The 10,533-nt window shown below is 63.3% G+C and overlaps 1 protein-coding gene across 11 annotated transcripts in view; it reads left to right on the top strand.

The window, feature by feature from the left end:
• DCTPP1 (dCTP pyrophosphatase 1) overlaps positions 1-9,682 on the top strand; it is a 28,264-nt gene extending 18,582 nt beyond the window's left edge. For 8 of the 11 annotated variants that reach the window (XM_073646097.1, XM_073646091.1, XM_073646092.1 and 5 more), the window contains exons 2-4: positions 6,524-6,585; positions 6,674-6,784; positions 9,331-9,682. In XM_073646097.1, the coding sequence (XP_073502198.1) occupies positions 6,530-6,585; positions 6,674-6,784; positions 9,331-9,595 (432 nt within the window). In that variant the 5' untranslated portion in view covers positions 6,524-6,529 and the 3' untranslated portion in view covers positions 9,596-9,682. Of the gene's footprint in view, positions 1-2,902; positions 2,925-3,199; positions 3,212-3,732; positions 3,755-6,523; positions 6,586-6,673; positions 6,785-9,330 lie in introns of those variants that run through there. The other 3 variants (XM_073646095.1, XM_073646096.1, XM_073646090.1) reach the window with 3 other exon arrangements.
• Positions 9,683-10,533: the final 851 nt, after the last annotated feature.

Raw genomic sequence — 10,533 nt, forward strand, 5'->3', positions numbered from 1 at the left:
GGGGGGGAATGTGCGGAGGAGGAGGACCGGGGGTCTGTGTTTGTGTGTGTGAGGGGGGGAATGTGCGGAGGAGGAGGAGGAGGACCGGGGGTCTGTGTGTGTGTGAGGGGGGGAATGTGCGGAGGAGGAGGAGGAGGACCGGGGGTCTGTGTGTGTGTGTGAGGGGGGGAATGTGCGGAGGAGGAGGACCGGGGGTCTGTGTTTGTGTGTGTGAGGGGGGGAATGTGCGGAGGAGGAGGAGGAGGACCGGGGGTCTGTGTGTGTGTGAGGGGGGGAATGTGCGGAGGAGGAGGAGGACCGGGGGTCTGTGTGTGTGTGTGAGGGAGGGAATGTGCGGAGGAGGAGGAGGACCGGGGGTCTGTGTGTGTGTGTGAGGGGGGGAATGTGCGGAGGAGGAGGAGGAGGACCGGGGGTCTGTGTGTGTGTGTGAGGGGGGGAATGTGCGGAGGAGGAGGAGGAGGACCGGGGGTCTGTGTGTGTGTGTGAGGGGGGGAATGTGCGGAGGAGGAGGAGGACCGGGGGTCTGTGTGTGTGTGTGTGTGAGGGGGGGGAATGTGCGGAGGAGGAGGAGGACCGGGGGTCTGTGTGTGTGTGTGTGTGTGAGGGGGGGAATGTGCGGAGGAGGAGGAGGACCGGGGGTCTGTGTGTGTGTGTGTGAGGGGGGGAATGTGCGGAGGAGGAGGAGGACCGGGGGTCTGTGTGTGTGTGTGTGAGGGGGGGAATGTGCGGAGGAGGAGGAGGACCGGGGGTCTGTGTGTGTGTGTGTGAGGGGGGGAATGTGCGGAGGAGGAGGAGGACCGGGGGTCTGTGTGTGTGTGTGTGAGGGGGGGAATGTGCGGAGGAGGAGGAGGACCGGGGGTCTGTGTGTGTGTGTGAGGGGGGGAATGTGCGGAGGAGGAGGACCGGGGGTCTGTGTGTGTGTGTGTGACGGGGGAGAATGTGCGGAGGAGGAGGACCGGGGGTCTGTGTGTGTGTGTGTGACGGGGGAGAATGTGCGGAGGAGGAGGACCGGGGGTCTGTGTGTGTGTGTGTGACGGGGGAGAATGTGCGGAGGAGGAGGACCGGGGGTCTGTGTGTGTGTGTGTGTGACGGGGGAGAATGTGCGGAGGAGGAGGACCGGGGGTCTGTGTGTGTGACGGGGGAGAATGTGCGGAGGAGGAGGACCGGGGGTCTGTGTGTGTGAGGGGGGGAGTGTGCGGAGGAGGAGGAGGACCGGGGGTCTGTGTGTGTGAGGGGGGGAGTGTGCGGAGGAGGAGGAGGACCGGGGGTCTGTGTGTGTGAGGGGGGAGTGTGCGGAGGAGGAGGAGGACTGGGGGTCTGTGTGTGTGTGATGGGGGAGAATGTGCGGAGGAGGAGGAGGACTGGGGGTCTGTGTGTGTGAGGGGGGAGTGTGCGGAGGAGGAGGAGGACTGGGGGTGTGTGTGTGTGTGTGAGGGGGGGGGGAATGTGCGGAGGAGGACCGCGGGTCTGTGTGTGTGTGAGGGGGGAATGTGCGGAGGAGGAGGACCGGGGGTCTGTGTGTGTGAGGGGGGAATGTGCGGAGGAGGAGGACCGGGGGTCTGTGTGTGTGAGGGGGGAATGTGCGGAGGAGGAGGACCGGGGGTCTGTGTGTGTGAGGGGGGAATGTGTGGAGGAGGAGGACCGGGGGTCTGTGTGTGTGAGGGGGGAGTGTGCGGAGGAGGAGGAGGAGGACCGGGGGTCTGTGTGTGTGTGTGGGAATGTGCGGAGTAGGGCCGGCGGTCTGTGTGTGTGTGTGTGTGTGTGAGGGGGGAGTGTGCGGAGGAGGAGGAGGGCCGGGGGTCTGTGTGTGTGATGGGGGAATGTGCGGAGGAGGAGGGCCGGGGGTCTGTGTGTGTGTGTGTGACGGGGGAGTGTGCGGAGGAGGAGGACCGGGGGTCTGTGTGTGTGACGGGGGAGTGTGCGGAGGAGGAGGACCGGGGGTCTGTGTGTGTGAGGGGGGAGTGTGCGGAGGAGAAGGACCGGGGGTCTGTGTGTGTGTGAGGGGGGAGTGTGCGGAGGAGGAGGACCGGGGGTCTGTGTGTGTGTGAGGGGGGAGTGTGCGGAGGAGGAGGACCGGGGGTCTGTGTGTGTGTGTGTGAGGGGGGGAATGTGCGGAGGAGGAGGAGGACCGGGGGTCTGTGTGTGTGTGTGAGGGGGGGAATGTGCGGAGGAGGAGGACCGGGGGTCTGTGTGTGTGTGTGTGACGGGGGAGAATGTGCGGAGGAGGAGGACCGGGGGTCTGTGTGTGTGTGTGTGACGGGGGAGAATGTGCGGAGGAGGAGGACCGGGGGTCTGTGTGTGTGTGTGTGACGGGGGAGAATGTGCGGAGGAGGAGGACCGGGGGTCTGTGTGTGTGTGTGTGTGACGGGGGAGAATGTGCGGAGGAGGAGGACCGGGGGTCTGTGTGTGTGACGGGGGAGAATGTGCGGAGGAGGAGGACCGGGGGTCTGTGTGTGTGAGGGGGGAGTGTGCGGAGGAGGAGGAGGACCGGGGGTCTGTGTGTGTGAGGGGGGAGTGTGCGGAGGAGGAGGAGGACTGGGGGTCTGTGTGTGTGTGATGGGGGAGAATGTGCGGAGGAGGAGGAGGACTGGGGGTCTGTGTGTGTGAGGGGGGAGTGTGCGGAGGAGGAGGAGGACTGGGGGTGTGTGTGTGTGTGTGAGGGGGGGGGGAATGTGCGGAGGAGGACCGCGGGTCTGTGTGTGTGTGAGGGGGGAATGTGCGGAGGAGGAGGACCGGGGGTCTGTGTGTGTGAGGGGGGAATGTGCGGAGGAGGAGGACCGGGGGTCTGTGTGTGTGAGGGGGGAATGTGCGGAGGAGGAGGACCGGGGGTCTGTGTGTGTGAGGGGGGAATGTGTGGAGGAGGAGGACCGCGGGTCTGTGTGTGTGAGGGGGGAGTGTGCGGAGGAGGAGGAGGAGGACCGGGGGTCTGTGTGTGTGTGTGGGAATGTGCGGAGTAGGGCCGGCGGTCTGTGTGTGTGTGTGTGTGTGTGAGGGGGGAGTGTGCGGAGGAGGAGGAGGGCCGGGGGTCTGTGTGTGTGATGGGGGAATGTGCGGAGGAGGAGGGCCGGGGGTCTGTGTGTGTGTGTGTGACGGGGGAGTGTGCGGAGGAGGAGGACCGGGGGTCTGTGTGTGTGACGGGGGAGTGTGCGGAGGAGGAGGACCGGGGGTCTGTGTGTGTGAGGGGGGAGTGTGCGGAGGAGAAGGACCGGGGGTCTGTGTGTGTGAGGGGGGAGTGTGCGGAGGAGGAGGACCGGGGGTCTGTGTGTGTGTGAGGGGGGAGTGTGCGGAGGAGGAGGACCGGGGGTCTGTGTGTGTGTGAGGGGGGAGTGTGCGGAGGAGGAGGACCGGGGGTCTGTGTGTGTGTGAGGGGGGAGTGTGCGGAGGAGGAGGACCGGGGGTCTGTGTGTGTGTGAGGGGGGAGTGTGCGGAGGAGGAGGACCGGGGGTCTGTGTGTGTGTGAGGGGGGAGTGTGCGGAGGAGGAGGACCGGGGGTCTGTGTGTGTGTGAGGGGGGAGTGTGCGGAGGAGGAGGACCGGGGGTCTGTGTGTGTGTGAGGGGGGAGTGTGCGGAGGAGGAGGACCGGGGGTCTGTGTGTGTGTGAGGGGGGAGTGTGCGGAGGAGGAGGACCGGGGGGAATGTGCGGAGGAGGAGGACCGGGGGTCTGTGTGTGTGGGGGGGAATGTGCGGAGGAGGAGGACCGGGGGTCTGTGTGTGTGAGGGGGGAGTGTGCGGAGGAGGAGGAGGAGGACCGGGGGTCTGTGTGTGTGTGAGGGGGGAGTGTGCGGAGGAGGAGGACCGGGGGGAATGTGCGGAGGAGGAGGACCGGGGGTCTGTGTGTGTGAGGGGGGAGTGTGCGGAGGAGGAGGAGGACCGGGGGTCTGTGTGTGTGAGGGGGGGAGTGTGCGGAGGAGGAGGAGGACCGGGGGTCTGTGTGTGTGACGGGGGGAATGTGCGGAGGAGGAGGACCGGGGGTCTGTGTGTGTGACGGGGGGGAATGTGCGGAGGAGGAGGACCGGGGGTCTGTGTGTGTGACGGGGGGAATGTGCGGAGGAGGAGGACCGGGGGTCTGTGTGTGTGACGGGGGGAATGTGCGGAGGAGGAGGACCGGGGGTCTGTGTGTGTGACGGGGGGAATGTGCGGAGGAGGAGGACCGGGGGTCTGTGTGTGTGACGGGGGGGAATGTGCGGAGGAGGAGGACCGGGGGTCTGTGTGTGTGACGGGGGGAATGTGCGGAGGAGGAGGACCGGGGGTCTGTGTGTGTGACGGGGGGAATGTGCGGAGGAGGAGGACCGGGGGTCTGTGTGTGTGTGTGACGGGGGGAATGTGCGGAGGAGGAGGACCGGGGGTCTGTGTGTGTGTGTGACGGGGGGAATGTGCGGAGGAGGAGGACCGGGAGTCTGTGTGTGTGTGTGACGGGGGGAATGTGCGGAGGAGGAGGACCGGGGGTCTGTGTGTGTGTGTGACGGGGGAGAATGTGCGGAGGAGGAGGACCGGGGGTCTGTGTGTGTGTGAGTGACGGGAGAATGCGGAGGAGGAGGACCGGGGGTCTGTGTGTGTGTGTGACGGGGGAGAATGTGCGGAGGAGGAGGACCGGGGGTCTGTGTGTGTGTGTGTGTGTGTGTGTGTGTGTGACGGGGGAGAATGTGCGGAGGAGGAGGACCGGGGGTCTGTGTGTGTGTGACGGGGGAGAATGTGCGGAGGAGGAGGACCGGGGGTCTGTGTGTGTGACGGGGGAGAATGTGCGGAGGAGGAGGACCGGGGGTCTGTGTGTGTGTGTGACGGGGGAGAATGTGCGGAGGAGGAGGACCGGGGGTCTGTGTGTGTGTGTGACGGGGGAGAATGTGCGGAGGAGGAGGACCGGGGGTCTGTGTGTGTGTGTGTGTGTGTGACGGGGGAGAATGTGCGGAGGAGGAGGACCGGGGTCTGTGTGTGTGTGTGTGTGTGACGGGGGAGAATGTGCGGAGGAGGAGGACCGGGGGTCTGTGTGTGTGTGTGTGTGTGTGTGTGTGTGTGACGGGGGAGAATGTGCGGAGGAGGAGGACCGGGGGTCTGTGTGTGTGACGGGGGAGAATGTGCGGAGGAGGAGGACCGGGGGTCTGTGTGTGTGACGGGGGAGAATGTGCGGAGGAGGAGGACCGGGGGTCTGTGTGTGTGACGGGGGAGAATGTGCGGAGGAGGAGGATCGGGGGTCTGTGTGTGTGACGGGGGAGAATGTGCGGAGGAGGAGGACCGGGGGTCTGTGTGTGTGTGTGTGTGACGGCGGAGAATGTGCGGAGGAGGAGGACCGGGGGTCTGTGTGTGTGTGTGTGTGACGGGGGAGAATGTGCGGAGGAGGAGGACCGGGGGTCTGTGTGTGTGTGTGTGTGACGGGGGAGAATGTGCGGAGGAGGAGGACCGGGGGTCTGTGTGTGTGTGTGTGTGACGGGGGAGAATGTGCGGAGGAGGAGGACCGGGGGTCTGTGTGTGTGTGTGTGTGACGGGGGAGAATGTGCGGAGGAGGAGGACCGGGGGTCTGTGTGTGTGTGTGTGTGACGGGGGAGAATGTGCGGAGGAGGAGGACCGGGGGTCTGTGTGTGTGTGTGTGTGACGGGGGAGAATGTGCGGAGGAGGAGGACCGGGGGTCTGTGTGTGTGTGTGTGTGTGTGTGTGTGTGTGTGTGTGTGACGGGGGAGAATGTGCGGAGGAGGAGGACCGGGGGTGTGTGTGTGTGTGTGTGTGTGTGTGTGACGGGGGAGAATGTGCGGAGGAGGAGGACCGGGGGTCTGTGTGTGTGTGTGTGTGTGTGTGTGTGTGTGTGTGTGTGACGGGGGAGAATGTGCGGAGGAGGAGGACCGGGGGTCTGTGTGTGTGTGTGTGACGGGGGAGAATGTGCGGAGGAGGAGGACCGGGGGTCTGTGTGTGTGTGTGACGGGGGAGAATGTGCGGAGGAGGAGGAGGACCGGGGGTGTGTGTGTGTGTGTGTGTGACGGGGGAGAATGTGCGGAGGAGGAGGAGGACCGGGGGTCTGTGTGTGTGTGTGACGGGGGAGAATGTGCGGAGGAGGAGGAGGACCGGGGGTCTGTGTGTGTGTGTGTGTGACGGGGGAGAATGTGCGGAGGAGGAGGAGGACCGGGGGTCTGTGTGTGTGTGTGTGTGACGGGGGAGAATGTGCGGAGGAGGAGGAGGACCGGGGGTCTGTGTGTGTGTGTGTGTGTGTGTGTGACGGGGGAGAATGTGCGGAGGAGGAGGAGGACCGGGGGTCTGTGTGTGTGTGACGGGGGAGAATGTGCGGAGGAGGAGGAGGACTGGGGGTCTGTGTGTGTGTGACGGGGGAGTATGCGGAGGAGGAGGCGGACGGGGGTCTGTGTGTGTGTGTGAGGGGGAGGAGGCGGACGGGGGTCTGTGTGTGTGTGTGTGAGACGGGGGAGTGTGCGGAAGAGGAGGACTGGGTGTGGGCAGCCTCTGTGTATGTGAGCGGGGGAGGCGGGTTGGGGGTCCCACGTGTCCACAGGATGTACCCTAACTCCACTTCTCTTGTCCCCAGGCCGCCATGAGCGCCTCCCAGACTGAGTTCTGCTTCAGTGAGTCCCCGAGCATGGAGGAAATGTGAGCAGGGACTGGGGGTCTAGTCCTGGTGTTGGGGGAGCCCTGCTGCCGCCATATTGGCCCCCCTAATCCCCTTTTCTCTCCGCAGCCGGCGCCTGCAGTCCCGCTTCACTGCCGACCGAGACTGGAACAAGTTCCACCAGCCGAGGAACCTGCTGCTGGCGCTGGTGGGGGAGGTCGGGGAGCTGGCCGAGCTCTTGTGAGTAGCGCGCTCATGTCCACTTCCGGATCCCATGTACAGTACCGTGCGCTCACGTACGGACCGGTGCCGGCCCAGCCATGTCCAGCTGTGTCTGCCGGCCTCTCGTGGCAGAAGTAGGCTGCAGTGTCGGCAGATTCTGCTCCGATATCGCTGGGCCGGGAGGGGGGCTATATGTTATATGGAGATCTGGTCCTTAAAGGGCTTGTCCACCATTATCCCCTCCCCAATGTTTCCCCCTGGGGCACATAAGGGTTTTTGTAAATACCTTGTGTTGCAGTTACCGCCTGTGGGTGGCGCTATCACTGGCCGCTCACAGTCATCACGTGACCCCCGTGCAGCCGGCTCTGACATCCGCTGACGTCACGACAAGTCCAGGCTTCAGCCGGGGGTCTCTCCCTTCCGCGATCCCCGCGGTGGCTGCTGGGTTGTGGGCTCAATTACCCTGTGCATCACACCCGGCATCCACCGCGCGCTCTGCCTGTAACCCCACCCACAACCCAGCAGCCACCGCGGGGACCCCAGCGCTGAGTCACGGCCCAATAGACGCAGGGGTAACATGATGCCTGTGAGCGGCCACCGATAGCGCCCCTCACAGGCAGAGCCTGCAACAGAAGGTATTTACAAATATACTTATGGGCACCGGGGGGGATACATTGGGGCATAATAAAAAGCTGTGGCCAACTTCTTTAAGGCCGCGTTCACACGTTCAGTATTTTGCCTCAGTATTTGTAAGACAAAACCAGGAGAGGAACAATCAGAGGAAAAGTATAATAGAAACTCTGCACCACTTCTGTATTTATCACTCCTGGTTTTGGCTACAAATACTGAACGTGTGAACGTGGCCTAATAAGTCCAAGCAGTGAGGAGAGGCTGGGCCTCCTGTAAGTGGTGGATTAGTGATCGAGGGGGGCCGGCTCTCTTGTCGGGGGCAGGGTCTCGTCAGAGGCGGGTGGCGGCTCTCCTGTGAGTGGCTGGAAGGTGATTGGGGCAGGGTCTCATCGGTGGGGGGGGGGGGCCTACTCTCCCGTGAGGGGCAGGTTGTGATTGTGTGGCGCTCTCCCCGTGTGTGTGTGTGTGTGTGGCGCTCTCCCCGTGTGTGTGTGTGTGTGTGTGGCGCTCTCCCCGTGTGTGTGGCGCTCTCCCCGTGTGTGTGTGTGTGGCGCTCTCCCCGTGTGTGTGTGTGTGGCGCTCTCCCCGTGTGTGTGTGTGTGGCGCTCTCCCCGTGTGTGTGTGTGTGGCGCTCTCCCCGTGTGTGTGTGGCGCTCTCCCCGTGTGTGTGTGGCGCTCTCCCCGTGTGTGTGTGTGTGTGTGGGGCGCTCTCCCCGTGTGTGTGTGTGTGTGTGGGGGGCGCTCTCCCCGTGTGTGTGTGTGTGTGTGTGGGGCGCTCTCGCCGTGTGTGTGTGTGTGTGGCGCTCTCCCCGTGTGTGTGTGTGTGTGTGTGTGGCGCTCTCCCCGTGTGTGTGTGTGTGTGTGTGTGTGTTTGGCGCTCTCCCCGTGTGTGTGTGGCGCTCTCCCCGTGTGTGTGTGTGTGTGTGTGTGTGTGTGTGTGTGTGTGGGGCGCTCTCCCCGTGTGTGTGTGTGTGTGGGGCGCTCTCCCCGTGTGTGTGTGTGTGTGTGTGTGGGGCGCTCTCCCCGTGTGTGTGTGTGTGTGTGTGTGGCGCTCTCCCCGTGTGTGTGTGTGTGTGTGTGTGTGGGGCGCTCTCCCCGTGTGTGTGTGTGTGTGTGTGTGTGGCGCTCTCCCCGTGTGTGTGTGTGTGTGTGTGGCGCTCTCCCCGTGTGTGTGTGTGTGTGTGTGTGTGTGGCGCTCTCCCCGTGTGTGTGTGTGTGTGTGGCGCTCTCCCCGTGTGTGTGTGTGTGTGTGTGTGTGGCGCTCTCCCCGTGTGTGTGTGTGTTTGGCGCTCTCCCCGTGTGTGTGTGGCGCTCTCCCCGTGTGTGTGTGTGTGTGTGTGTGTGTGTGGGGCGCTCTCCCCGTGTGTGTGTGTGTGTGTGTGTGTGGGGCGCTCTCCCCGTGTGTGTGTGTGTGTGTGTGTGTGGGGCGCTCTCCCCGTGTGTGTGTGTGTGTGTGTGTGTGGGGCGCTCTCCCCGTGTGTGTGTGTGTGTGTGTGGGGCGCTCTCCCCGTGTGTGTGTGTGTGTGTGGCGCTCTCCCCGTGTGTGTGTGTGTGTGTGTGGCGCTCTCCCCATGTGTGTGTGTGTGTGTGTGTGTGTGGCGCTCTCCCCGTGTGTGTGTGTGTGTGTGTGTGTGGCGCTCTCCCCGTGTGTGTGTGTGTGTCTGTGGCGCTCTCCCCGTGTGTGTGTGTGTGGGGCGCTCTCCCCGTGTGTGTGTGTGTGTGTGTGTGTGTGTGTGTGTGTGGCGCTCTCCCCATGTGTGTGTGTGTGTGTGTGTGTGTGTGTGTGTGTGGGGCGCTCTCCCCGTGTGTGGGGCGCTCTCCCCGTGTGTGGGGCGCTCTCCCCGTGTGTGGGGCGCTCTCCCCGTGTGTGGGGCGCTCTCCCCGTGTGTGTGTGTGTGTGTGGCGCTCCTTACTTTCTGTCTTTCTCTCGGCAGTCAGTGGAGGGGGGAGGTTTCGGAGGGCCTCCCTGACTGGTCGCCAGCACAGAAGGAGTCTGTCCGCCATGAGCTTAGCGATGTCCTCATCTACCTTCTGGAGCTGGCGGAGAAGTGTCATGTGGATCTCCCCCGCGCTGTCCTGGACAAGATGCAGCTAAATGCCAAAAAGTATCCTGTGGAGCGGGTACAGGGCAGCGCCAAGAAGTATACGGAGTACAGTGCGGAGCCGGCGGCGGCGTCCAGCGGGACTGTTTTATCGTGAGCCCGGTGGCCGTGCTCTGGCGACTTCTGCTTTTTATGTTCTCGTTTTTTGAGTTTTATCTGAAGTTTTGTGGTTTTTATTTTCGAGCTGTAAAGATGAGAAGTGATCGTGGAGCAGGAAGTGGCATCTGCACAGAGGAGGCGCTTGTGGCCCCCCGCCACCTCGTCCTCGGCGCCCCTCTGAGTATTGGGTGTGGGTGCAGCTTGTGGTCTTGGGTTAGTTTCTATATTTTGTGGGGCTCGGGGGGTTTGTTGCTCAATCTTTCCTCATTGTGCTCTTTTCAGAATTGATTAAATCACATGCTGTACAGTTTTGTGCTGCCGAGTTTTCCCTGGAGCTGTACAGTGGTGCAGTCCTGTGTTTTTAACCAGCTACTGCCTGTGCCTCAGTTCTCTGGGCTGGCGCTGGCCTGTGGCAGTCTTCTGTTCCCCGCCTGCAGTAGAATGCTTGCCGGACGCCGGCTTCTGTTCCCCGCCTGCAGTAGAATGCTTGCCGGACGCCGGCTTCTGTTCCCCGCCTGCAGTAGAATGCTTGCCGGACGCCGGCTTCTGTTCCCCGCCTGCAGTAGAATGCTTGCCGGACGCCGCATTCTGTTCCCCGCCTGCAGTAGAATGCTTGCCGGACGCCGGCTTCTGTTCCCCGCCTGCAGTTAGAATACCAACTGGGAGGGTGCTGGTATGATACTAGTGATGTCGGGTGGGTGAGGTGGAGGGGTGGTTTTGTACCTGTGATGGGGGAACTTATGACACCAGTGGTACGATGGTGACAGTGGTGGGGGGGTTGCGGGTATGACACCAGTGGTGGTATGTGTGTGGGGTTACTGGTATAACACCAGTGGGGAGGGTGAGTTACTGTTATGACAACAGTGGTGGGATGAGTATCGTGTTCTGGTATGACGTCAGTGGTGGAATGGTGGAGGAGGGGGGCTGGTGTGACAT

The sequence above is a fragment of the Phyllobates terribilis genome, unplaced genomic scaffold, assembly GCF_046119375.1.
Source record: "Phyllobates terribilis strain yellow unplaced genomic scaffold, ASM4611937v1 Scaffold_9__5_contigs__length_417890890, whole genome shotgun sequence".
Taxonomy (NCBI): Eukaryota; Metazoa; Chordata; class Amphibia; order Anura; family Dendrobatidae; genus Phyllobates; species Phyllobates terribilis.